This window comes from Mchenga conophoros, linkage group LG3, assembly GCF_057382185.1.
Source record: "Mchenga conophoros isolate Kocher_MC1m ecotype Shallow Benthic linkage group LG3, M_conophoros_male_GT1.1, whole genome shotgun sequence".
NCBI lineage: Eukaryota > Metazoa > Chordata > Actinopteri > Cichliformes > Cichlidae > Mchenga > Mchenga conophoros.
The window spans coordinates 69,490,404-69,517,361 of NC_140528.1; the positions used below are offsets into that span (position 1 = coordinate 69,490,404).

The following is a 26,958-nucleotide window of genomic DNA, read 5'->3' on the forward strand; positions in this document are numbered from 1 at the left end:
TCATGGGAACCAGCCAGAGTCGGATACTCCTTTCATCATCGTCAGATGACATATTGCAGCAAAGTCTAAAAACAACAACAGAAAAAAACATATCGGGATCAAAAAATATCCCGACAGTAGCAATATAGAAAAGAGAAATAAAGAAAAAGAGCGACAGAAAGGATGCAGGCTGCTCGTAAGCTTTCAGCTTGTCCATTTGCTGAAATGTATAGAAAACAATTACTGAACAGTTTAAATTTGAATCATGTTTCACCACTGTTGCTAGCTAGAATGAATTAGCCAGACAAAAATAGTACTGATTTGGTTTCGTACAAAACTAGCTTTCCGTCTCTGATATGTAACTTTCACAACATAACTGCAACTTAATATAACACAATTGTGGCAAAAATATGAACAAAAGGGAGAAAAAGTTAAACTTACCTTGTGTCGTTAGGAGCCTGAACCATGGTAAAACTCCGGTGAGGTCAATGACCTTACGCTCTCCCACTGTCACACGTTGATGACGTATTTGGAAATCAATTCGGGTGGGACATGACAACAGCGCCACCTGTAGGAAGATTTTCTCTCTAGTACCTTGTGTTCTGATACCTGACAACTTTTTTTTTGAGAACTGAGACCTGACAATTTTTTGTCTGATACCTGACAACTTTTTATTTGAGAACTGAGACCTGACAATTTTTTTGTCTGATACCTGACAACTTTTTTTTTGAGAACTGAGACCTGACAATTTTTTGTCTGATACCTGACAATTTTTTTTTTGAGAACTGAGACCTGACAATTTTTTGTATGATACCTGACAACTTTTTTTTTGAGAACTGAGACCCGACAATTTTTTGTCTGATACCTGACAATTTCTTTTTTTGAGAACTGAGACCTGACAATTTTTTGTCTGATACCTGACAACTTTTTTTTTTTGAGAACCGAGACCTGACAATTTTTTGTCTGATACCTGACATTTTCTTTTTGAGAACTGAGACCTGACAATTTTTTGTCTGATACCTGACAATTTTTTTTGAGAACTGAGACCTGACAATTTTTTGTCTGATACCTGACAATTTTTTTTTGAGAACTGAGACCTAACAATTTTTTGTCTGATACCTGACAACTTTTTTTTTGAGAACTGAGACCTGACATTTTTTTGTCTGATACCTGACAACTTTTTTCTTGAGACCTGACGATGTCCTAAAATTTACACCATACAAGGGAGACTTCACAGGGGTTGAAAACACAAGGGAAAACTAATAAACAAATTAACTTAGATAAGTTAAACAAAACATAAACATCAGAATAATCCAAAACCCAAAAAGCTGGGTCAAAAGACCCAGGATCGTGACAGCCTCAGTGCCACATAAACTGCAAGATTAAACTGACTAAACTCATCTGTGCGTTGCCTGGATTGACTACAAGAAAGCCTATGACTCGATGCCCCACTCATGGATCCTGGAATTATACAAGATCAACAGAGCCTTAAGTTAATCAAGAATTCAAAGGGAATGTGTTGAACAACACTTGAAACCAACTTCAGGCCAATAGCACAAGTCACCATTAAGTCCACGATATACCAAGGAGATGCCCTGTTTCCAATGCTATAAACTGACAATACTGGCTATCAATACTGAATACGGAATGGAGCAATCATCAGCAGTTCAGAAATAAGATCCATTGAGACAGGAGCCTACCACACCAGACATACCCCAGGCGCAAGATGTTTAAAAATGCCCCTGAGACAATCCAGCACATAACAGCAGGGTGGAAGATGCTAGCAGGAAGGGCATACAACACCATAGCCAAGTGACTGGCATAGCATATAAGAAATCTGGAGGTAAAAATGGGACACGTGTTTTTGGCGGTTGAGAATGACCAAACTGAGCTCCTATGAGACTTCCAGATACAGACAGACAAATTGGTGATAGCCAGTTTGTCTTCTGGTGATAAAACTGGTGATAGCTAGTTTGTCTTTTCCACCACTACTATGTGGTGGAAAAGACAAACTAGCTATCACCAGTTTGTCATTATGCAATGTACTGTTTATAAGATTGGGGAAACCTGCAGTCAGCTGAGACTGAAAAAGTCACTTGGATGAGCAACAAAATGTTTCTCCCACTGAAAACGCTAAGTCCAGATGAACAGAATCAACTTTTGGAGATTTACTTACCTGGATGATTGAGCATGCATCAAGATATGGGAGATTGTAAACTGCTAGCAGTTAAGCCAGCCTTTAAAGAGTGTTGTCTTTGGTTAGAGGAACCTGAACAACATTTAATTATCTGAACTGATTGCAAAAATGTAATTTACCTGAGAGCTGCCAATAGGCTCAATGTTTGCCAAGGCTATTGGTCTCTGTTTTTTGGCCGCTTTAATTTCTCCATTTCTGTTTATCCATGTTCCAGAAAACTCAAACCTGTTCCCAATTCTCCACCAACCCTGACCAACCAGAGCCATAAAACATCCTCCCATCCAGCTGCAAAGTAGGTTCCCTCATGTGGGACATCGAGGAAATCATCCACCAGAAACTTCTGAATGAGCCAGGCCCCAGTACCAGTCCACCAAATCTATGCTAAGTTCCCACTTCTGCTCGTTCAGCGGTTATTCATTGGGCTCACACTGCCAGGTTCACCTGTAATCCCAGAGTGAGTAGAACCCTTTTTTGATTTTGATGATGTGGTTCTGTTGGCTTCATTGGGTGATGGCTTTGTTACGAAATATATATATTCTTAGTGCTTATTTTCTGATTAGATTGTTTTATGTATTTTAATAATAGAAGCCTTTATAAACCAAGGGCAGATGTGAGAAAGAACTAGGTCAGAGGGTGACAGGTCGCCAGCAACAGAGGCTTTAGTAAGGGGAAGTTAAGAAACAGGAAGTTTAGTGCAGAGCTGCAGAGGCATATTAATAAAATACAGGAAATCAGACAGAAAAAGCAGAACTAAGTAACACACACACACACACACACACACACACACATTAGTCCGACCAGAAGGAGTTGTTTTGAATGAAACTGTGTGTGTCTGTGTGTGACGTATAGCAGAACTATATATACGTATTTTGGCTGGCAATGCCTTTAGAACTGGGGGTGCGTGCTCGTGTCTGCAGTTCTCTGTTTCCGGAAATGAACAATAGAGATCATTTTTTGAGCTTTGACCACTCTGAGTCGGAAGTCTTTCTCTTTCGCCAAAAGAATTCCAAAGAACCGAATTTAATAGCCTCCAGCTCACACTTGAACAGTTCACAGCTGAGTGTGAAGCTGTGGGAATGACAATCAGCACCTCCAAATCTTAGGCAATGGTCCTCAGGTGGAAAAGGGTGGAGTGCCCACTCCAGGTCAGGCACGAATTCCTGCCCCAAGTGGAGGAGATGAAGTATCTCGGGGTCTTGTTCACGAGTAATGGGAGAAGGGAGCAGGAGATTGTCAGGTGGACTCGTGCTGTGGCTGCAGTGATATGGATGCTGTACCAGTCCTTCGTGGTTAAGAGGGAAGTGTAAAAACAAAGCTCTCAATTTACCAGTTGATTTGTATCCCTACCCTCACCTATGGTCACGAGCTGTGGGTAGTGATCGAAATAACGAGATCATGGATACAAGTGGCAAAAATGGGCTTCCTCCGAAGGGTGGCTGTCCTCTCCTTAGAGATCCTGGTCCTCCACATCAAAAGGAGCCAGTTGCGGTGGTTCGGGCATCTGACAAGGATGCCTCCTGGGCGCCTCCTGGGTGAGGGAGATGTATGATCCAGGCATGTCCCACCAGGAGGAGGCCTGGGGCAGACCCAGGACACGCTGGAGAGATTATATCTCTCGGCTGGCCTGGGAACACCTTGGTATTCCCCCAGACAATCTGGAGGAGGTGGCTGGGAAGAGGGAGGTCTGGGCTTCTCTGCTAAGGCTGCTATCCCCGCGACCCGGCCCCAGATAAGTGTTGTTGTGGCTGTTATGGTTGTCAGAGCTGCTGTTGTGGTTGTTGGAGCTGTGGTGGTGGTTGTTAGTGTTGCTGTTGTGATGGTTGGAGCTGCAGTCATGGTTGTTGGTGCGGCGGTTGTGCTTGCTGGAGCTGCACTCGTGGTTGTTGGAGCTGCAGTCGTGGTTATTGGCGCTACAGTCATGGTTGTTGGTGCGGTGGTTGTTGATGTTGGAGCTGTAGTTGTGGTTGTTGGAGCAGGTGCTGTGGTTGTTGGAGCTGCAGTTGTGGTTGTTGGTGCGGCTTTTGTGGTTGCTGGTGTTGGTGCGGCTGTTGTGGTTGTTGGAGTTGCAGTCGTGGTTGTTGGGGCGACTGTTATGGTTGCTGGAGATGCAGTTGTGGTTGTTGGAGCAGCAGTCGTGGTTGTTGGTGCTGTTGTTATGGTTGTCGGAGCGGGTATAGTGGTTGTTGAAGCTGCAGTTGAGGTTGTTGGTGCGGCTGTCGTGGTTGTTGGAGCTGCAGTTGTGGTTGTTAGTGCGGATGTTGTGGATGTCGGTGCTGCTGTTGTGGTTGTTGGAGCTGCAGTCGTGGTTGTTGCCTCAGCTGTTGTGGATGTTGGTGCGGTGGTTGTTGAAGCTGGAGTTGTTATTGTGGATGTTGGTGCGGCTGTTGTGGTTGTTGGAGCCGGTGTTGTGGTTGTTGGAGCCGGTGTTGTGGTTGTTGGAGCGGGTGTTGTGGTTGTTGGAGCTTCATTTGTGGTTGTTGGTGCTTCATTTGTGGTTGTTGGTGCGGCTGTTGTGGTTGCTGGAGCTGCAGTCGTGGTTGTTGAAGCTGCAGTTGTGGTTGTTGGTGGGGCTGGAGAGATTATATCTCTCGGCTGGCCTGGGAACACCTTGGTATTCCCCCAGACAAGGGAGGTCTGGGCTTCTCTGCTAAGGCTGCTATCCCCGCGACCCGGCCCCAGATAAGTGGAAGAAAATGGATGGATGGATCAATGGATCAATGGACATATTTGAAAGGTATGGCTCTCTCTTGCAAGCTGACCCCCCGACATATCTGAGTCTGACACTATCAGGTTGTGAGAAATTATTGCAAATATTCATTTAAAGAAACGACATAACAGAAACCAATCTGTAAATATTCTGTTTTTATTAAAGCTTTTTACATGCAGTTGTTGCACATCTTGAAAGTTTCCTGATTTTCTTTTTATTTACCCAAACCTAAATAGTGTTAATTAACAGTGTTAATTTCTCATAAAGATGTATTCTGGTCATTTTGACTTTTCTTACAGAAAATGTGCAAATTAAAAGAAATTTCACAGAATACATATAAAGATACTTATAAAAATACATTTGTATAAATAAGAAAAGTGACAGTGCATGTTTTGGGACACCTGAAGATCTATTCTTAACACTATTACATGTAATTTGTGATATATACTGTGTATGATATATATGAAATAGAACTCAAAATATATAATTTTACAAGCATTTAGAAACAATGAATGGATGTAAAGAATGAAAAAATGCTGTCGATAATTATATTAAAAAGATGAAAGGAAGAAAAAAAAGAATAATTTATGTTCTTTTGGCCTCATATTTGAAAGAGGAATAGTTAACAGACATGAAGATAAAGATACACTTACAAGCAAAAGACCTGGACTTCACTTAATTTCAGGCCACTGCATAGTACTAATTACTAAGCCTCTATGTTACGGGGCACCCACAGTATATATTTAAATGTTTTGCCCATGCATTGTCAGGCTAATTTTTTTTATTGGTGATTTAATTAACCGGATGCTTAAAATTGTTTGTGTCATTCTGTTCAGGGCAGGGTCATTCCCACCCGAAAATATTTTAATGTAGATAAAAACATACTAGAGCTACTCTTTCTGATGTGTCCAACTAAAGTGCACCTGAACAAACCCAACAACCCTTATAAATAATAACATATCAGATTTCTGCTGACATTACATTTTTTTCATGTTATTAAAAGAGATCGTGTTCTGCTGGCCTTTCACATGGAAACCAGCACAGATGCTATTGCTGGCTTGATAGAAGGCATAACAACAGCAGCAGGAGGAAAGCAATTCTGGGATTAATCTTGTGGGATACTCCACTTGAAACTGTAGTTGTAGGTACAACAGTTGTAGCTGAAGCAGTAGTGGAACTAGTAGTCAGTGCAGCAGTAGTGGAACTAGTAGTCGGTGCAGCAGTAGTGGAAGGGACAGTGGTTGGTAGAGGTGTGGTGGAATTGTCCGTGACAATGACAGGAACTATAAAATATTTTTCAAAAATAGATTAATATATATTTCTGTACAGACTAAAATAATTTATTTATCACTGATTAATTACCAAACTAACTTTTGTTTGCATTTTCTAATACTCACCAGGAGTTACTGATACTGTCTCAGGAACTATTTGGATGGTGAAATTAATGCTGGAACTGTTAATAGCATCTTTTAAAGCTTGAACAATAGTAATATTTTCTGGGACTTGTGCATTGGGAATTGTTTGATTGAACACAAGCTCCACCAATGCCTCAGTTCTATCCACTCGTTTTTGGACTATAACAGAGCTGTGTCATGAAAGAGAGTGAGGCAGATGTTACATGTCACTTTTAACATTCAAAATGAAATTTAATTAATAAGTGTGTGAAAAATAACCAGAGTTAAAAAACATGTACCTGAACCCAATCACAATGGCACGGATGAAGTTAGCAAATTGTGCTCTGTATATTCTATCACACTGCAAAAAATAAACACAAAAAGAAAATTTAAACCAGGTGAAACTTCAAAATTACATTATCTAAAAACCCTTATTTAAAATATATGATTTGAAATACATCTATCTTTTGCTTCTAGATTTGTTCTCTTGATACTGTTTCAGTCAACATGTAATTTGTATTAAGTTCAAATATTACTCACCGTCTCTTCAACTCGTTTTTTGCGATCTTGATATGCAATGCTGTTGGGGTCTTTGAGATCAGGTACATATGGTTCAAGGAACTGTAGAAACAGAACAATTTGGACAGGTCCAGTTGGTGCTTTTGTAGTTGGGATAGTGGTTGGAGTTGCTGCAACTGTTGTTGTAGTTGCAGTTGTTTCTGGTGGAGTGGCTGTTGTTGGAGCAGTGTCACTGATGTTGATGGAGGCCCTTTCGATGTCAAAGCCGCTCACATTTGAGGCTTGACCGATCAAAACATTCCTAATCTCAGTGTAGTTTGGGACAGAAAAGTTTACAAACTGAAGTTCCATGGTGTTGATGACTGATCCCTTCCTGCAAATGCAGAAACACAAGTTATTGTTTTGAATATTAGCTTTTTAGGTCAGTGCCCTACATGATATGTCAAAATATGGAAATTACCTGAAGCTCACCACATCCAAGGAGACAAAGGAAGAGGGGAAGGCCTTACTGTAAACAGGTTGAATCTACACACACAAAAGAGATTTTCTTAAAACGATTTTTTCTGTTGTACTTTTTTAAATATTTGAAATACGTATGAACATTATAGACATCTTCTTGTGTGTGGAAAGTTCATCCCTTTGAATGAAGAATAACAAAACAGAAATTATATTGAACTGAAGAGCTCTGTAGGTATTGAAACAGACTGATGTGTTAGGATTACGGTCATGGTAGAGGTGCTTATGTAGTTAAACAAAAGAAATTAACATGAAAATATTGTTGGAAAAGGGCATTAACCTAATATTGAGAGGAAATTAATTTCACAAAGGATTTTGGGAAAAACAGTTACTGACCTGTCTCTTTATCATTAAAGATCGACTTATAAAGGCTGCAGATGATGAATTCAACAAGTCTGTTTCAAAATTGCTCTGAAGTGATCTGAATGTGACATATCTCATTACTGTATCCCTGCCAGTTGTTGGAGGGATTGTTGTGTTATGAACTGCTGTTGTGGTTGATGAAGGAGCGGTAATGGTGAATGTCATGGTTGTTGGTGCGGTGGTTGTTGATGTTGGAGCTGTAGTTGTGGTTGTTGGAGCAGGTGCTGTGGTTGTTGGAGCTGAAGTTGTGGTTGTTGGTGCGGCTTTTGTGGTTGCTGGTGTTGGTGCGGCTGTTGTGGTTGTTGGAGTTGCAGTCGTGGTTGTTGGGGCAGCTGTTATGGTTGCTGGAGATGCAGTTGTGGTTGTTGGAGCAGCAGTTGAGGTTGTTGGTGCGGCTGTCGTGGTTGTTGGAGCTGCAGTTGTGGTTGTTAGTGCGGATGTTGTGGATGTCGGTGCTGCTGTTGTGGTTGTTGGAGCTGCAGTCGTAGTTGTTGCCTCAGCTGTTGTGGATGTTGGTGCGGTGGTTGTTGAAGCTGGAGTTGTTATTGTGGATGTTGGTGCGGCTGTTGTGGTTGTTGGAGCCGGTGTTGTGGTTGTTGGAGCGGGTGTTGTGGTTGTTGGAGCTTCATTTGTGGTTGTTGGTGCTTCATTTGTGGTTGTTGGTGCGGCTGTTGTGGTTGCTGGAGCTGCAGTCGTGGTTGTTGAAGCTGCAGTTGTGGTTGTTGGTGGGGCTGTTGTGATTGTTGGTGGAGCTGCAGTCGTGGTTGTTGAAGCTGCAGTTGTGGTTGTCGGTGGGGGTGTTGTGGATGTCGGTGCTGCTGTTGTGGTTGTTGGAGCTGCAGTCGTGGTTGTTGCCTCAGCTGTTGTGGATGTTGATGCGGTGGTTGTTGAAGTTGGAGTTGTAATTGTGGTTGTTGGTGCGGCTGTTGTGGTTGTTTGAGCGGGTGTTGTGGTTGTTGGAGCTTCATTTGTGGTTGTTGGTGCTTCATTTGTGGTTGTTGGTGCGGCTGTTGTGGTTGTTGGAGCTGCAGACGTGGTTGTTGTTGCTGCAGTTGTGGTTGTTGGTGGGGCTGTTGTGATTGTTGGTGGAGCTGCAGTTGTGGGTGTTGAAGCTGCAGTTGTGGTTGTCGGTGGGGGTGTTGTGAATGTTGGTGCGGGTGTTGTGGTTGTTGGAGCTGCCGTCATGGTTGTTTTTGCTCCAGTCGTGGTTGTTGGAGCCGCAGTTGTGGTTGTCGGTGCGGCTGTTGTGGTTGTTGGAGCTGCAGTCGTGGTTGTTGTTGCTGCTGTTGTGGTTGTTGGTGTGGCTGTTGTGGTTGTTGGAACTGCAGTCATGGTTGTGGGTGCGGCTGTTGTGGTTGTTGGAGTGGGTGTAGTGGTTGTTGGAGCTACTGTTGTGGTTGTTGGTGCGGCTGTTGTTGGAGCTGCAGTCGTGGTTGTTGGTGCGGCTGTTGTTGGAGCTGCAGTCGTGGTTGTTGGTGCGGCTGTTGTGGTTGTTGTTGCTGCTGTTGTGGTTGTTGGAGCTGGTGTTGTGGTTGTTGGAGCCGCAGTTGTGGTTGTGGGTGCGGCTGTTGTGGTTGTTGGTGCGGCTGTTGTGGTTGTTGGAGCTGCAGTCGTGGTTGGGGGTGCGGCTGTTGTGGTTGTTGGAGCGGCTGTCATGGATGTTGTTGCTGCAGTTGTGGTTGTTGGAGCTGCTGTTGTGGTTGTTGGTGCTACTGTCGTGGTTGTTGGTGCGGCTGTTGTTGGAGCTGCAGTCGTGGTTGTTGGTGCGGCTGTTGTTGGAGCTGCAGTCGTGGTTGTTGGTGCGGCTGTTGTGGTTGTTATTGCTGCTGTTGTGGTTGTTGGAGCGGGTGTTGTGGTTGTTGGTGCGACTGTTGTGGTTGTTGGAGCGGTTGTAGTGGTTGTTGGAGCTGCAGTCGTGGTTGTTGTTGCTGCTGTTGTGGTTGTTGGTGTGGCTGTTGTGGTTGTTGGAACTGCAGTCATGGTTGTGGGTGCGGCTGTTGTGGTTGTTGGAGCGGGTGTAGTGGTTGTTGGAGCTACTGTTGTGGTTGTTGGTGCGGCTGTTGTTGGAGCTGCAGTCGTGGTTGTTGGTGCGGCTGTTGTTGGAGCTGCAGTCGTGGTTGTTGGTGCGGCTGTTGTGGTTGTTGTTGCTGCTGTTGTGGTTGTTGGAGCTGGTGTTGTGGTTGTTGGAGCCGCAGTTGTGGTTGTGGGTGCGGCTGTTGTGGTTGTTGGTGCGGCTGTTGTGGTTGTTGGAGCTGCAGTCGTGGTTGTGGGTGCGGCTGTTGTGGTTGTTGGAGCGGCTGTCATGGATGTTGTTGCTGCAGTTGTGGTTGTTGGAGCTGCTGTTGTGGTTGTTGGTGCTACTGTTGTGGTTGTTGGTGCGGCTGTTGTTGGAGCTGCAGTCGTGGTTGTTGGTGCGGCTGTTGTTGGAGCTGCAGTCGTGGTTGTTGGTGCGGCTGTTGTGGTTGTTATTGCTGCTGTTGTGGTTGTTGGAGCGGGTGTTGTGGTTGTTGGTGCGACTGTTGTGGTTGTTGGAGTGGTTGTAGTGGTTGTTGGAGCTGCAGTCGTGGTTGTGGGTGCGGCTGTTGTGGGTGCGGCTGTTGTGGTTGTTGGAGCTGCAGTTGTGGTTGTGGCTGTTGTGGTTGTTGGAGCTGCAGTAGTGGTTGTTGGTGCGGCTGTTGTGGTTGTTGGAGCTGCAGTCGTGGTTGTGAGTGCGGATGTTGTGGTTGTTGTAGCGGCTGTTGTGGTTGTTGGAGCCGCAGTTGTGGTTGTGGGTGCGCCTGTTGTGGTTGTTGGAGCCGCAGTTGTGGTTGTTGGAGCCGCAGTTGTGGTTGTGGGTGCGGCTGTTGTGGTTGTTGGTGCGGCTGTTGTGGTTGTTGGAGCTGCAGTCGTGGTTGTGGGTGCGGCTGTTGTGGTTGTTGGAGCGGCTGTTGTGGTTGTTGGAGCTGCAGTTGTGGTTGTTGGTGCGGCTGTTGTGGTTGTTGAAGCGGTTGTAGTGGTTGTTGGTGCGGCTGTTGTGGTTGTTGGAGCGGCTGCAGTCGTGGTTGTGGGTGCGGCTGTTGTGGTTGTTGGAGCTGCAGTCGTGGTTGTTGGAGCTGCAGTTGTGGTTGTTGGAGCTGCAGTTGTGGTTGTTGGAGCGGGTGTAGTGGTTGTTGGAGCTACAGTTGTGGTTGTTGGTGCGGCTGTTGTGGTTGTTGAAGCGGTTGTAGTGGTTGTTGGTGCGGCTGTTGTGGTTGTTGGAGCGGCTGCAGTCGTGGTTGTGGGTGCGGCTGTTGTGGTTGTTGGAGCTGCAGTCGTGGTTGTTGGAGCTGCAGTTGTGGTTGTTGGAGCTGCAGTTGTGGTTGTTGGAGCGGGTGTAGTGGTTGTTGTAGCTGCAGTCGTGGTTGTGGGTGCGGCTGTTGTGGTTGTTGGTGCTGCAGTTGTGGTTGTGGCTGCGGCTGTTGTGGTTGTTGGTGCGGCTGTTGTGGTTGTTGGAGCTGCAGTTGTGGTTGTGGCTGCGGCTGTTGTTGTTGGGGCTGGTGTTGTGGTTGTTGGTGCGGTTATTGTGGTTGTTGGAGCGGCTGCAGTCGTGGTTGTGGGTGCGCCTGTTGTGGTTGTTGGAGCCGCAGTTGTGGTTGTTGGAGCCGCAGTCGTGGTTGTGGGTGCGGCTGTTGTGGTTGTTGGTGCGGCTGTTGTGGTTGTTGGAGCGGCTGTTGTGGTTGTCGGAGCTGCAGTTGTAGTTGTTGGTGCGCTTGTTGTGGTTGTTGGAGCGGGTGTTGTGGTTGTTGGTGCTTCTGTTGTGGTTGTTGGACCTGCAGTCATGGTTGTTGGAGCTGCTGTTGTGGTTGTTGGTGCTGCTGTTGTGGTTGTTGGGGCTGCTGTTGTGGTTGTTGGAGCGGCTGTTGTGGTTGTCGGAGCTGCAGTTGTAGTTGTTGGTGCGCTTGTTGTGGTTGTTGGCGCTGCAGTCGTGGTTGTTGGTGGGGCTGTTGTGGTTGTTGGAGCTGCAGTTGTGGTTGTTGGAGCTGCAGTTGTGGTTGTTGGTATTGCTGTCGTGGTTGTTGGGGCTGCTGTTGTGGTTGTTGGAGCTGCAGTTGTGGTTGTTGGAGCTGCAGTTGTGGTTGTTGGTATTGCTGTCGTGGTTGTTGGGGCTGCTGTTGTGGTTGTTGGAGCGGCTGTTGTGGTTGTTGGAGCTGCAGTTGTGGTTGTTTGAGCTGCAGTTGTGGTTGTTGGAGCTGCAGTCGTGGTTGTTGGTATTGCTGTCGTGGTTGTTGGGGCTGCTGTTGTGGTTGTTGGAGCGGCTGTTGTGGTTGTTGGAGCTGCAGTTGTGGTTGTTGGTGCGCTTGTTGTGGTTGTTGGCGCTGCAGTCGTGGTTGTTGGTGGGGCTGTCGTGGTTGTTGGAGCTGGTGTTGTGGTTGTTGGTGCTTCTGTTGTGGTTGTTGGACCTGCAGTCGTGGTTGTTGGAGCTGCTGTTGTGGTTGTTGGTGCTGCTGTTGTGGTTGTTGGAGCTGCTGTTGTGGTTGTTGGAGCTGCAGTTGTGGTTGTTGGTATTGCTGTCGTGGTTGTTGGGGCTGCTGTTGTGGTTGTTGGAGCGGCTGTTGTGGTTGTTGGAGCTGCAGTTGTGGTTGTTGGTGCGCTTGTTGTGGTTGTTGGCGCTGCAGTCGTGGTTGTTGGTGGGGCTGTTGTGGTTGTTGGAGCGGGTGTTGTGGTTGTTGGTGCTGCTGTTGTGGTTGTTGGGGCTGCTGTTGTGGTTGTTGGAGCGGCTGTTGTGGTTGTCAGAGCTGCAGTTGTAGTTGTTGGTGCGCTTGTTGTGGTTGTTGGCGCTGCAGTCGTGGTTGTTGGTGGGGCTGTTGTGGTTGTTGGAGCGGGTGTTGTGGTTGTTGGTGCTTCTGTTGTGGTTGTTGGACCTGCAGTCGTGGTTGTTGGAGCTGCTGTTGTGGTTGTTGGTGCTGCTGTTGTGGTTGTTGGGGCTGCTGTTGTGGTTGTTGGTGCTTCTGCTGTGGTTGTTGGACCTGCAGTTGTAGTTGTTGGTGCGCTTGTTGTGGTTGTTGGTGCGCTTGTTGTGGTTGTTGGCGCTGCAGTCGTGGTTGTTGGTGGGGCTGTTGTGGTTGTTGGAGCGGGTGTTGTGGTTGTTGGTGCTTCTGTTGTGGTTGTTGGACCTGCAGTCGTGGTTGTTGGAGCTGCTGTTGTGGTTGTTGGTGCTGCTGTTGTGGTTGTTGGAGCGGCTGTTGTGGTTGTCGGAGCTGCAGTTGTAGTTGTTGGTGCGCTTGTTGTGGTTGTTGGCGCTGCAGTCGTGGTTGTTGGTGGGGCTGTTGTGGTTGTTGGAGCTGCAGTTGTGGTTGTTTGAGCTGCAGTTGTGGTTGTTTGTGCGCTTGTTGTGGTTGTTGGCGCTGCAGTCGTGGTTGTTGGTGGGGCTGTTGTTGTTGTTGGAGCTGCAGTTGTGGTTGTTGGAGCTGCAGTTGTGGTTGTTGGTATTGCTGTCGTGGTTGTTGGGGCTGCTGTTGTGGTTGTTGGAGCGGCTGTTGTGGTTGTTGGAGCTGCAGTTGTGGTTGTTGGCGCTGCAGTCGTGGTTGTTGGTGGGGCTGTTGTGGTTGTTGGAGCGGGTGTTGTGGTTGTTGGTGCTTCTGTTGTGGTTGTTGGACCTGCAGTCGTGGTTGTTGGAGCTGCTGTTGTGGTTTTTGGTGCTGCTGTTGTGGTTGTTGGGGCTGCTGTTGTGGTTGTTGGAGCGGCTGTTGTGGTTGTCGGAGCTGCAGTTGTAGTTGTTGGTGCGCTTGTTGTGGTTGTTGGCGCTGCAGTCGTGGTTGTTGGTGGGGCTGTTGTGGTTGTTGGAGCGGGTGTTGTGGTTGTTGGTGCTTCTGTTGTGGTTGTTGGACCTGCAGTCGTGGTTGTTGGAGCTGCTGTTGTGGTTGTTGGTGCTGCTGTTGTGGTTGTTGGGGCTGCTGTTGTGGTTGTTGGAGCGGCTGTTGTGGTTGTCGGAGCTGCAGTTGTAGTTGTTGGTGCGCTTGTTGTGGTTGTTGGTGCGCTTGTTGTGGTTGTTGGCGCTGCAGTCGTGGTTGTTGGTGGGGCTGTTGTGGTTGTTGGAGCGGGTGTTGTGGTTGTTGGTGCTTCTGTTGTGGTTGTTGGACCTGCAGTCGTGGTTGTTGGAGCTGCTGTTGTGGTTGTTGGTGCTGCTGTTGTGGTTGTTGGGGCTGCTGTTGTGGTTGTTGGAGCGGCTGTTGTGGTTGTCGGAGCTGCAGTTGTAGTTGTTGGTGCGCTTGTTGTGGTTGTTGGCGCTGCAGTCGTGGTTGTTGGTGGGGCTGTTGTGGTTGTTTGAGCTGCAGTTGTGGTTGTTTGAGCTGCAGTTGTGGTTGTTGGTGCGCTTGTTGTGGTTGTTGGCGCTGCAGTCGTGGTTGTTGGTGGGGCTGTTGTGGTTGTTGGAGCTGCAGTTGTGGTTGTTGGTATTGCTGTCGTGGTTGTTGGGGCTGCTGTTGTGGTTGTTGGAGCGGCTGTTGTGGTTGTTGGAGCTGCAGTTGTGGTTGTTGGTGCGCTTGTTGTGGTTGTTGGCACTGCAGTCGTGGTTGTTGGTGGGGCTGTTGTGGTTGTTGGAGCTGCAGTTGTGGTTGTTGGAGCTGCAGTTGTGGTTGTTGGTATTGCTGTCGTGGTTGTTGGGGCTGCTGTTGTAGTTGTTGGAGCGGCTGTTGTGGTTGTTGGAGCTGCAGTTGTGGTTGTTGGTGCGCTTGTTGTGGTTGTTGGCGCTGCAGTCGTGGTTGTTAGTGGGGCGGTTGTGGTTGTTGGAGCGGGTGTTGTGGTTGTTGGTGCTTCTGTTGTGGTTGTTGGACCTGCAGTCGTGGTTGTTGGAGCTGCTGTTGTGGTTGTTGGTGCTGCTGTTGTGGTTGTTGGGGCTGCTGTTGTGGTTGTTGGAGCGGCTGTTGTGGTTGTCGGAGCTGCAGTTGTAGTTGTTGGTGCGCTTGTTGTGGTTGTTGGCGCTGCAGTCGTGGTTGTTGGTGGGGCTGTTGTGGTTGTTGGAGCTGCAGTTGTGGTTGTTGGAGCTGCAGTTGTGGTTGTTGGAGCTGCAGTTGTGGTTGTTGGTATTGCTGTCGTGGTTGTTGGGGCTGCTGTTGTGGTTGTTGGAGCGGCTGTTGTGGTTGTTGGAGCTGCAGTTGTGGTTGTTGGAGCTGCTGTTGTGGTTGTTGGTGCTGCTGTTGTGGTTGTTGGGGCTGCTGTTGTGGTTGTTGGTGCTTCTGCTGTGGTTGTTGGACCTGCAGTTGTAGTTGTTGGTGCGCTTGTTGTGGTTGTTGGTGCGCTTGTTGTGGTTGTTGGCGCTGCAGTCGTGGTTGTTGGTGGGGCTGTTGTGGTTGTTGGAGCGGGTGTTGTGGTTGTTGGTGCTTCTGTTGTGGTTGTTGGACCTGCAGTCGTGGTTGTTGGAGCTGCTGTTGTGGTTGTTGGTGCTGCTGTTGTGGTTGTTGGAGCGGCTGTTGTGGTTGTCGGAGCTGCAGTTGTAGTTGTTGGTGCGCTTGTTGTGGTTGTTGGCGCTGCAGTCGTGGTTGTTGGTGGGGCTGTTGTGGTTGTTGGAGCTGCAGTTGTGGTTGTTTGAGCTGCAGTTGTGGTTGTTGGTGCGCTTGTTGTGGTTGTTGGCGCTGCAGTCGTGGTTGTTGGTGGGGCTGTTGTTGTTGTTGGAGCTGCAGTTGTGGTTGTTGGAGCTGCAGTTGTGGTTGTTGGTATTGCTGTCGTGGTTGTTGGGGCTGCTGTTGTGGTTGTTGGAGCGGCTGTTGTGGTTGTTGGAGCTGCAGTTGTGGTTGTTGGCGCTGCAGTCGTGGTTGTTGGTGGGGCTGTTGTGGTTGTTGGAGCGGGTGTTGTGGTTGTTGGTGCTTCTGTTGTGGTTGTTGGACCTGCACTCGTGGTTGTTGGAGCTGCTGTTGTGGTTTTTGGTGCTGCTGTTGTGGTTGTTGGGGCTGCTGTTGTGGTTGTTGGAGCGGCTGTTGTGGTTGTCGGAGCTGCAGTTGTAGTTGTTGGTGCGCTTGTTGTGGTTGTTGGCGCTGCAGTCGTGGTTGTTGGTGCTGCTGTTGTGGTTGTTGGGGCTGCTGTTGTGGTTGTTGGAGCGGCTGTCGTGGTTGTCGGAGCTGCAGTTGTAGTTGTTGGTGCGCTTGTTGTGGTTGTTGGTGCGCTTGTTGTGGTTGTTGGCGCTGCAGTCGTGGTTGTTGGTGGGGCTGTTGTGGTTGTTGGAGCGGGTGTTGTGGTTGTTGGTGCTTCTGTTGTGGTTGTTGGACCTGCAGTCGTGGTTGTTGGAGCTGCTGTTGTGGTTGTTGGTGCTGCTGTTGTGGTTGTTGGGGCTGCTGTTGTGGTTGTTGGAGCGGCTGTTGTGGTTGTCGGAGCTGCAGTTGTAGTTGTTGGTGCGCTTGTTGTGGTTGTTGGTGCGCTTGTTGTGGTTGTTGGCGCTGCAGTCGTGGTTGTTGGTGGGGCTGTTGTGGTTGTTGGAGCGGGTGTTGTGGTTGTTGGTGCTTCTGTTGTGGTTGTTGGACCTGCAGTCGTGGTTGTTGGAGCTGCTGTTGTGGTTGTTGGTGCTGCTGTTGTGGTTGTTGGGGCTGCTGTTGTGGTTGTTGGAGCGGCTGTTGTGGTTGTCGGAGCTGCAGTTGTAGTTGTTGGTGCGCTTGTTGTGGTTGTTGGCGCTGCAGTCGTGGTTGTTGGTGGGGCTGTTGTGGTTGTTTGAGCTGCAGTTGTGGTTGTTTGAGCTGCAGTTGTGGTTGTTGGTGCGCTTGTTGTGGTTGTTGGCGCTGCAGTCGTGGTTGTTGGTGGGGCTGTTGTGGTTGTTGGAGCTGCAGTTGTGGTTGTTGGTATTGCTGTCGTGGTTGTTGGGGCTGCTGTTGTGGTTGTTGGAGCGGCTGTTGTGGTTGTTGGAGCTGCAGTTGTGGTTGTTGGTGCGCTTGTTGTGGTTGTTGGCACTGCAGTCGTGGTTGTTGGTGGGGCTGTTGTGGTTGTTGGAGCTGCAGTTGTGGTTGTTGGAGCCGCAGTTGTGGTTGTTGGTATTGCTGTCGTGGTTGTTGGGGCTGCTGTTGTGGTTGTTGGAGCGGCTGTTGTGGTTGTTGGAGCTGCAGTTGTGGTTGTTGGTGCGCTTGTTGTGGTTGTTGGCGCTGCAGTCGTGGTTGTTAGTGGGGCGGTTGTGGTTGTTGGAGCGGGTGTTGTGGTTGTTGGTGCTTCTGTTGTGGTTGTTGGACCTGCAGTCGTGGTTGTTGGAGCTGCTGTTGTGGTTGTTGGTGCTGCTGTTGTGGTTGTTGGGGCTGCTGTTGTGGTTGTTGGAGCGGCTGTTGTGGTTGTCGGAGCTGCAGTTGTAGTTGTTGGTGCGCTTGTTGTGGTTGTTGGCGCTGCAGTCGTGGTTGTTGGTGGGGCTGTTGTGGTTGTTGGAGCTGCAGTTGTGGTTGTTGGAGCTGCAGTTGTGGTTGTTGGAGCTGCAGTTGTGGTTGTTGGTATTGCTGTCGTGGTTGTTGGGGCTGCTGTTGTGGTTGTTGGAGCGGCTGTTGTGGTTGTTGGAGCTGCAGTTGTGGTTGTTGGTGCGCTTGTTGTGGTTGTTGGCGCTGCAGTCGTGGTTGTTGGTGGGGCTGTCGTGGTTGTTGGAGCGGGTGTTGTGGTTGTTGGTGCTTCTGTTGTGGTTGTTGGACCTGCAGTCGTGGTTGTTGGAGCTGCTGTTGTGGTTGTTGGTGCTGCTGTTGTGGTTGTTGGGGCTGCTGTTGTGGTTGTTGGAGCGGCTGTTGTGGTTGTTGGAGCGGCTGTTGTGGTTGTCGGAGCTGCAGTTGTAGTTGTTGGTGCGCTTGTTGTGGTTGTTGGCGCTGCAGTCGTGGTTGTTGGTGGGGCTGTTGTGGTTGTTGGAGCTGCAGTTGTGGTTGTTGGAGCTGCAGTTGTGGTTGTTGGTATTGCTGTCGTGGTTGTTGGGGCTGCTGTTGTGGTTGTTGGAGCTGCAGTTGTGGTTGTTGGAGCTGCAGTTGTGGTTGTTGGTATTGCTGTCGTGGTTGTTGGGGCTGCTGTTGTGGTTGTTGGTGGGGCTGTCGTGGTTGTTGGAGCGGGTGTTGTGGTTGTTGGTGCTTCTGTTGTGGTTGTTGGACCTGCAGTCGTGGTTGTTGGAGCTGCTGTTGTGGTTGTTGGTGCTGCTGTTGTGGTTGTTGGGGCTGCTGTTGTGGTTGTTGGAGCGGCTGTTGTGGTTGTCGGAGCTGCAGTTGTAGTTGTTGGTGCGCTTGTTGTGGTTGTTGGCGCTGCAGTCGTGGTTGTTGGTGGGGCTGTTGTGGTTGTTGGAGCTGCAGTTGTGGTTGTTGGAGCTGCAGTTGTGGTTGTTGGTATTGCTGTCGTGGTTGTTGGGGCTGCTGTTGTGGTTGTTGGAGCTGCAGTTGTGGTTGTTGGAGCTGCAGTTGTGGTTGTTGGTATTGCTGTCGTGGTTGTTGGGGCTGCTGTTGTGGTTGTTGGAGCGGCTGTTGTGGTTGTTGGAGCGGCTGTTGTGGTTGTTGGAGCTGCAGTTGTGGTTGTTGGTGCGCTTGTTGTGGTTGTTGGCGCTGCAGTCGTGGTTGTTGGTGGGGCTGTTGTGGTTGTTGGAGCGGGTGTTGTGGTTGTTGGTGCTTCTGTTGTGGTTGTTGGACCTGCAGTCGTGGTTGTTGGAGCTGCTGTTGTGGTTGTTGGTGCTGCTGTTGTGGTTGTTGGGGCTGCTGTTGTGGTTGTTGGAGCGGCTGTCGTGGTTGTCGGAGCTGCAGTTGTAGTTGTTGGTGCGCTTGTTGTGGTTGTTGGTGCGCTTGTTGTGGTTGTTGGCGCTGCAGTCGTGGTTGTTGGTGGGGCTGTTGTGGTTGTTGGAGCGGGTGTTGTGGTTGTTGGTGCTTCTGTTGTGGTTGTTGGACCTGCAGTCGTGGTTGTTGGAGCTGCTGTTGTGGTTGTTGGTGCTGCTGTTGTGGTTGTTGGGGCTGCTGTTGTGGTTGTTGGAGCGGCTGTTGTGGTTGTCGGAGCTGCAGTTGTAGTTGTTGGTGCGCTTGTTGTGGTTGTTGGTGCGCTTGTTGTGGTTGTTGGCGCTGCAGTCGTGGTTGTTGGTGGGGCTGTTGTGGTTGTTGGAGCGGGTGTTGTGGTTGTTGGTGCTTCTGTTGTGGTTGTTGGACCTGCAGTCGTGGTTGTTGGAGCTGCTGTTGTGGTTGTTGGTGCTGCTGTTGTGGTTGTTGGGGCTGCTGTTGTGGTTGTTGGAGCGGCTGTTGTGGTTGTCGGAGCTGCAGTTGTAGTTGTTGGTGCGCTTGTTGTGGTTGTTGGCGCTGCAGTCGTGGTTGTTGGAGCTGCAGTTGTGGTTGTTGGAGCTGCAGTTGTGGTTGTTGGAGCTGCAGTTGTGGTTGTTGGTATTGCTGTCGTGGTTGTTGGGGCTGCTGTTGTGGTTGTTGGAGCGGCTGTTGTGGTTGTTGGAGCTGCAGTTGTGGTTGTTGGTGCGCTTGTTGTGGTTGTTGGCGCTGCAGTCGTGGTTGTTGGTGGGGCTGTCGTGGTTGTTGGAGCGGGTGTTGTGGTTGTTGGTGCTTCTGTTGTGGTTGTTGGACCTGCAGTCGTGGTTGTTGGAGCTGCTGTTGTGGTTGTTGGTGCTGCTGTTGTGGTTGTTGGGGCTGCTGTTGTGGTTGTTGGAGCGGCTGTTGTGGTTGTCGGAGCTGCAGTTGTAGTTGTTGGTGCGCTTGTTGTGGTTGTTGGCGCTGCAGCCGTGGTTGTTGGTGGGGCTGTTGTGGTTGTTGGAGCTGCAGTTGTGGTTGTTGGAGCTGCAGTTGTGGTTGTTGGTATTGCTGTCGTGGTTGTTGGGGCTGCTGTTGTGGTTGTTGGAGCTGCAGTTGTGGTTGTTGGTATTGCTGTCGTGGTTGTTGGGGCTGCTGTTGTGGTTGTTGGTGGGGCTGTCGTGGTTGTTGGAGCGGGTGTTGTGGTTGTTGGTGCTTCTGTTGTGGTTGTTGGACCTGCAGTCGTGGTTGTTGGAGCTGCTGTTGTGGTTGTTGGTGCTGCTGTTGTGGTTGTTGGGGCTGCTGTTGTGGTTGTTGGAGCGGCTGTTGTGGTTGTCGGAGCTGCAGTTGTAGTTGTTGGTGCGCTTGTTGTGGTTGTTGGCGCTGCAGTCGTGGTTGTTGGTGGGGCTGTTGTGGTTGTTGGAGCTGCAGTTGTGGTTGTTGGAGCTGCAGTTGTGGTTGTTGGTATTGCTGTCGTGGTTGTTGGGGCTGCTGTTGTGGTTGTTGGAGCTGCAGTTGTGGTTGTTGGAGCTGCAGTTGTGGTTGTTGGTATTGCTGTCGTGGTTGTTGGGGCTGCTGTTGTGGTTGTTGGAGCGGCTGTTGTGGTTGTTGGAGCTGCAGTTGTGGTTGTTGGTGCGCTTGTTGTGGTTGTTGGCGCTGCAGTCGTGGTTGTTGGTGGGGCTGTTGTGGTTGTTGGAGCGGGTGTTGTGGTTGTTGGTGCTTCTGTTGTGGTTGTTGGACCTGCAGTCGTGGTTGTTGGAGCTGCTGTTGTGGTTGTTGGTGCTGCTGTTGTGGTTGTTGGGGCTGCTGTTGTGGTTGTTGGAGCGGCTGTCGTGGTTGTCGGAGCTGCAGTTGTAGTTGTTGGTGCGCTTGTTGTGGTTGTTGGTGCGCTTGTTGTGGTTGTTGGCGCTGCAGTCGTGGTTGTTGGTGGGGCTGTTGTGGTTGTTGGAGCGGGTGTTGTGGTTGTTGGTGCTTCTGTTGTGGTTGTTGGACCTGCAGTCGTGGTTGTTGGAGCTGCTGTTGTGGTTGTTGGTGCTGCTGTTGTGGTTGTTGGGGCTGCTGTTGTGGTTGTTGGAGCGGCTGTTGTGGTTGTCGGAGCTGCAGTTGTAGTTGTTGGTGCGCTTGTTGTGGTTGTTGGTGCGCTTGTTGTGGTTGTTGGCGCTGCAGTCGTGGTTGTTGGTGGGGCTGTTGTGGTTGTTGGAGCGGGTGTTGTGGTTGTTGGTGCTTCTGTTGTGGTTGTTGGACCTGCAGTCGTGGTTGTTGGAGCTGCTGTTGTGGTTGTTGGTGCTGCTGTTGTGGTTGTTGGGGCTGCTGTTGTGGTTGTTGGAGCGGCTGTTGTGGTTGTCGGAGCTGCAGTTGTAGTTGTTGGTGCGCTTGTTGTGGTTGTTGGCGCTGCAGTCGTGGTTGTTGGTGGGGCTGTTGTGGTTGTTTGAGCTGCAGTTGTGGTTGTTTGAGCTGCAGTTGTGGTTGTTGGTGCGCTTGTTGTGGTTGTTTCCGCTGCAGTCGTGGTTGTTGGTGGGGCTGTTGTGGTTGTTGGAGCTGCAGTTGTGGTTGTTGGAGCTGCAGTTGTGGTTGTTGGTATTGCTGTCGTGGTTGTTGGGGCTGCTGTTGTGGTTGTTGGAGCGGCTGTTGTGGTTGTTGGAGCTGCAGTTGTGGTTGTTGGTGCGCTTGTTGTGGTTGTTGGCGCTGCAGTCGTGGTTGTTAGTGGGGCGGTTGTGGTTGTTGGAGCGGGTGTTGTGGTTGTTGGTGCTTCTGTTGTGGTTGTTGGACCTGCAGTCGTGGTTGTTGGAGCTGCTGTTGTGGTTGTTGGTGCTGCTGTTGTGGTTGTTGGGGCTGCTGTTGTGGTTGTTGGAGCGGCTGTTGTGGTTGTCGGAGCTGCAGTTGTAGTTGTTGGTGCGCTTGTTGTGGTTGTTGGCGCTGCAGTCGTGGTTGTTGGTGGGGCTGTTGTGGTTGTTGGAGCTGCAGTTGTGGTTGTTGGAGCTGCAGTTGTGGTTGTTGGTATTGCTGTCGTGGTTGTTGGGGCTGCTGTTGTGGTTGTTGGAGCGGCTGTTGTGGTTGTTGGAGCTGCAGTTGTGGTTGTTGGTGCGCTTGTTGTGGTTGTTGGCGCTGCAGTCGTGGTTGTTGGTGGGGCTGTCGTGGTTGTTGGAGCGGGTGTTGTGGTTGTTGGTGCTTCTGTTGTGGTTGTTGGACCTGCAGTCGTGGTTGTTGGAGCTGCTGTTGTGGTTGTTGGTGCTGCTGTTGTGGTTGTTGGGGCTGCTGTTGTGGTTGTTGGAGCGGCTGTTGTGGTTGTCGGAGCTGCAGTTGTAGTTGTTGGTGCGCTTGTTGTGGTTGTTGGTGCTGCAGTCGTGGTTGTTGGTGGGGCTGTTGTGGTTGTTGGAGCTGCAGTTGTGGTTGTTGGAGCTGCAGTTGTGGTTGTTGGTATTGCTGTCGTGGTTGTTGGGGCTGCTGTTGTGGTTGTTGGAGCTGCAGTTGTGGTTGTTGGAGCTGCAGTTGTTGTTGTTGGTATTGCTGTCGTGGTTGTTGGGGCTGCTGTTGTGGTTGTTGGTGGGGCTGTCGTGGTTGTTGGAGCGGGTGTTGTGGTTGTTGGTGCTTCTGTTGTGGTTGTTGGACCTGCAGTCGTGGTTGTTGGAGCTGCTGTTGTGGTTGTTGGTGCTGCTGTTGTGGTTGTTGGGGCTGCTGTTGTGGTTGTTGGAGCGGCTGTTGTGGTTGTCGGAGCTGCAGTTGTAGTTGTTGGTGCGCTTGTTGTGGTTGTTGGCGCTGCAGTCGTGGTTGTTGGTGGGGCTGTTGTGGTTGTTGGAGCTGCAGTTGTGGTTGTTGGAGCTGCAGTTGTGGTTGTTGGTATTGCTGTCGTGGTTGTTGGGGCTGCTGTTGTGGTTGTTGGAGCTGCAGTTGTGGTTGTTGGAGCTGCAGTTGTGGTTGTTGGTATTGCTGTCGTGGTTGTTGGGGCTGCTGTTGTGGTTGTTGGAGCGGCTGTTGTGGTTGTTGGAGCTGCAGTTGTGGTTGTTGGTGCGCTTGTTGTGGTTGTTGGCGCTGCAGTCGTGGTTGTTGGTGGGGCTGTTGTGGTTGTTGGAGCGGGTGTTGTGGTTGTTGGTGCTTCTGTTGTGGTTGTTGGACCTGCAGTCGTGGTTGTTGGAGCTGCTGTTGTGGTTGTTGGTGCTGCTGTTGTGGTTGTTGGGGCTGCTGTTGTGGTTGTTGGAGCGGCTGTCGTGGTTGTCGGAGCTGCAGTTGTAGTTGTTGGTGCGCTTGTTGTGGTTGTTGGTGCGCTTGTTGTGGTTGTTGGCGCTGCAGTCGTGGTTGTTGGTGGGGCTGTTGTGGTTGTTGGAGCGGGTGTTGTGGTTGTTGGTGCTTCTGTTGTGGTTGTTGGACCTGCAGTCGTGGTTGTTGGAGCTGCTGTTGTGGTTGTTGGTGCTGCTGTTGTGGTTGTTGGGGCTGCTGTTGTGGTTGTTGGAGCGGCTGTTGTGGTTGTCGGAGCTGCAGTTGTAGTTGTTGGTGCGCTTGTTGTGGTTGTTGGCGCTGCAGTCGTGGTTGTTGGTGGGGCTGTTGTGGTTGTTGGAGCTGCAGTTGTGGTTGTTTGAGCTGCAGTTGTGGTTGTTGGTGCGCTTGTTGTGGTTGTTGGCGCTGCAGTCGTGGTTGTTGGTGGGGCTGTTGTGGTTGTTGGAGCGGGTGTTGTGGTTGTTGGTGCTTCTGTTGTGGTTGTTGGACCTGCAGTCGTGGTTGTTGGAGCTGCTGTTGTGGTTGTTGGGGCTGCTGTTGTGGTTGTTGGAGCTGCTGTTGTGGTTGTCGGAGCTGCAGTTGTAGTTGTTGGTGCGCTTGTTGTGGTTGTTGGCGCTGCAGTCGTGGTTGTTGGTGGAGCTGTTGTGGTTGTTGGAGCTGCAGTTGTGGTTGTTTGAGCTGCAGTTGTGGTTGTTGGTGCGCTTGTTGTGGTTGTTGGCGCTGCAGTCGTGGTTGTTGGTGGGGCTGTTGTGGTTGTTGGAGCTGCAGTTGTGGTTGTTGGAGCTGCAGTTGTGGTTGTTGGTATTGCTGTCGTGGTTGTTGGGGCTGCTGTTGTGGTTGTTGGAGCGGCTGTTGTGGTTGTTGGAGCTGCAGTTGTGGTTGTTGGTGCGCTTGTTGTGGTTGTTGGCGCTGCAGTCGTGGTTGTTGGTGGGGCTGTTGTGGTTGTTGGAGCTGCAGTTGTGGTTGTTGGAGCTGCAGTTGTGGTTGTTGGTATTGCTGTCGTGGTTGTTGGGGCTGCTGTTGTGGTTGTTGGAGCGGCTGTTGTGGTTGTTGGAGCTGCAGTTGTGGTTGTTGGTGCGCTTGTTGTGGTTGTTGGCGCTGCAGTCGTGGTTGTTAGTGGGGCGGTTGTGGTTGTTGGAGCGGGTGTTGTGGTTGTTGGTGCTTCTGTTGTGGTTGTTGGACCTGCAGTCGTGGTTGTTGGAGCTGCTGTTGTGGTTGTTGGTGCTGCTGTTGTGGTTGTTGGGGCTGCTGTTGTGGTTGTTGGTGTGGCTGTTGTGGTTGGTGGATTTTCCATCATCGTTGTATGTGCAGCTGTTGTGATTTTGCAACATGTGATAGTTATTCTAGTTGTTTTGATACACATTTTTTGCATCCCTGAATCTCCATTTGCGAAAACATTATTTGCTATTCAGAAGTTTGATATATTAATTTTTCATTTTTCCAAATAATATCTTCCTGTTTGTTGTACACAGATATATTTCCCTTTCTATGTTCAGTAAATTCCATTTTCTTAACTACTTTCTATTAATCAGGTTGTCAGTATTAGGAGCCATTTGATTTCTTTTGTGATCTTATGAACCAAAGTTGTATTTTGGAATGCAACGGGACTTCCGAGTTGCACTGATTGGGACATATGGATTGTTTCTGTATAATGCTGTAGTTGACTGGAGTTATTCTTATAAAACATGTTCTTTTTTTCCTTTTTTTTTTTTGTTCTCCTAGGTCAGGGTCGGCAACCTGCGGCTCTTTAGTCCTTATAGTGCAGCTCCGCGTGGTTTGGGAAAATAAATTAGAAGTATTTAGCTGAAGTGTATTTTATTTATGTTACTTTTTTTAAAACTTGTAGTTCTAAATTGGAAGATTATTGTGACATTGAGATATAAAAATAAAATTCTATTTTATTATTTTTTCTTTGCTCAAAATAAGTGTCACATTCGCGGAAGCCGGTATGCCTGACGAAATGCCTTGCATTTATCGAGACTTTCAACCCCAGGTAGGCCAGTTATGAATCTTCGGATCCACATTGTCAACAGCTATTCTCCACCGTGAACTATGTTAAAAAGAAACACCGCTCACGCCTCACAGATGGCAGCTTACAGACCTGCGTAAAGATGAAAGTACAGCCTCGATTTGCAGACGCTGTGCGCATGCAGCCAGCTGTAGCTTTTCAGCTCACAGCCCGACACATACCAACACAACAGCATAGATAGCACAGACGTTAAGGCGGCGAGGCGTGATAGCGGGTGCCGCTCAGGTGCGTCTGCCTCCCCTGCAGCGGTGCTGCAGACCACGCCCCACCACACACATTAACCTGGTAAAATACATATTTAGGCAGAATTTTGCAAATATCTATTTTTCATATTTTAGCAGCATAGTGCCTTTTTTTCCAATTATTTTTTAAAGTCAGGTCAAGTCTCCAAAAGCCCAAAGGTCAGGCGGCTCACAACAGTTTTTGTTTGCTACATGGATCATTTCAGTTCAGCTGGGTGTCTTTCCTTTTGTTATATTTCTTTAAGAGTTCAAAATGTGTTCATTACATAAATAAAATTTAATTTTCTCTGTAGCACTTCATGGATTTCATAAGCAACACACCTTAGTTGTTCACACAAAGCATAAAGGTAAAAACCAATATATACAGTGTTATCTTCATTTTAGATCTCAAAAAGTATTTGCGGCTTGCGGTGTTTTCTTTTGCGTGGAAACCGGGGCCATATGGCTCTTTGGGTCTTAAAGGTTGCTGACCCCTGCCCTAGGTAGTTTATTGCTTTGGATTTATTACTTTGTAAGTTAAAATAAGTAGATAATGGATTGGATTTGTTTGTTATTTGTTTTTGTTATTTAATTGTTTGCGTTCTTTGTGTTTCTGAAATCATATTATCCACCAGTATTTATACTCCTCTTTTTGTCTTGCTTTTTTGGTCAGTTTTAGTGCTATTTTTTGTTTATTTTCCTGTTAAGTTTGTTTTTTGTTGAATTGTTTTTTTGTGATACTTCTGTCTTATATTGCGATTAAATGCACAAGCGTTTCAGTGGTTGAAAAATGGATTATGTGTATATTTGACGCTGAATCCTTTATGTGCCTAGATTGTGTCTGTCTTTCATTCTTGACAAGCTGATAGAATAGCATGTTAAAGAATAAGAATTTAGTTCTGTATATTAAATGAACTGTACAACAATATACTTTCATTCTATAACTATTACCTCAATATACACAGGACACAGCAGTTTGTCTCAGTTTCATAGGTGAAGAAGAAAGTTTAGAATAGTGGAACATGAAAGGCATTTAGAATTTTTACATTTATTACTCACAACAAGTGTCAATGTCTGAAGTTAATTTGAGTTTAAATTATCTGAATTTTAGGAGCAGGACCACGCCTCCAGACACATCCCTTCTCGTTCTTATCTGTAGATATGATTCCCCTGTCCTACAAGCTGTTCGTTCTTGTTTTTGCGCCCCACCCTCCTTCCCCTTTTTCAGTTCTTTCACTTTTTTCACTTCTTCACTTCTCATTAGTACATGGGGATTTCCCAGGCCTGGGAGCTGCCACCAGTCTTCTCCAAGCCCTTCCCCAAACCACACCTCAATTCATGTTTAAGCCATTCACCTTTATCTACTAAAAACGCTGTCAAGCCTAAAATGAGAACGTGGGTCAAGCTAGTGAAATATAATTGTTGTTTAGCACATTTTTTCTATAACAAGCAATGTCATGAGATATGACATAGTTCAAGTAGTGAAACTTTAACGGTGCAGCCTAGGTAAACTTATGACCATGCTGTATAAATGTTTTGCCAAAATTAATTATGGCAAATAAAAGTATCACCGTTAGCCACATTTTGATATATGGCAACCTTTACCTGTTATTCCTTCTGTGTGAATATTTTTTAACAGTTATTTTTAATGATATTGCTAAAAGTGTCACAAATCTAGCCTCAATCATGTGCCTTAATGTTTTTAGGACCTTTTTCAGAACTGAATGATTTTAAATGGAATGATGCAAGTGTGCTATTCCATATACTGTGAGGATAACCAAATGCTGAGTCAAGAGGGGAAGAATCAGAGAGAAATTGTGGGGTTCTTTTAAGAAAAACTTTTGCCAGACATGCACTCAGAGTATTCACTGAACCCACAACTTTTAGGTATTAAAAAAATTGGGAAATTTGGCTCCACCTTGCATTACTAGGTACAACTCAACTAGATTTAGTTACTACACTCAAAATAAAGAAATGCTTAACCATTAAACTACTATGACACACAACTTTAATACAGTCTGCATATTCTCTAAAGCAATTATTCTTGAGGTTATACTTTCCAGTGCTACAACAGTTTATTGATTTTGCATCAACAGTAAGTTTAGCATCGCTTAGCTTACCTGCTAGAAGCAAGGAAACTGATATCATCAGTGCAACACCCAT

General features: G+C 48.4%; 1 protein-coding gene across 1 annotated transcript; it reads right to left on the bottom strand.

Annotated features, from left to right (window-relative positions):
• On the bottom strand, positions 1-26,958 carry LOC146580320 (uncharacterized). The gene is made up of 8 exons (XM_085268049.1): positions 26,916-26,958; positions 18,251-20,787; positions 7,257-7,321; positions 6,818-7,169; positions 6,577-6,638; positions 4,175-4,470; positions 421-486; positions 1-65 (listed from the first exon to the last, which is right to left on the bottom strand). The coding sequence occupies exons 1-8, from the start codon at positions 26,956-26,958 to the stop codon at positions 1-3; spliced, it is 3,486 nt and encodes a 1,161-aa protein (XP_085124175.1).

What these genes read in the sequence shown, in the direction of transcription:
- LOC146580320 (XM_085268049.1), bottom strand. Translation starts at nt 26,958, where the DNA reads ATGGGTGTTGCACTGATGATATCAGTTTCCTTGCTTCTAGCAG. An exon ending in TTGGATGTGGTGAGCTTCAG is followed by an intron (nt 7,170 to 7,256) that starts GTAATTTCCATA and finishes CTGCATTTGCAG; the next exon opens with GAAGGGATCAGTCATCAACA. An exon ending in GCCATTGTGATTGGGTTCAG is followed by an intron (nt 4,471 to 6,576) that starts GTACATGTTTTT and finishes CCACGACTGCAG; the next exon opens with CTCCAACAACCACAACAGCA.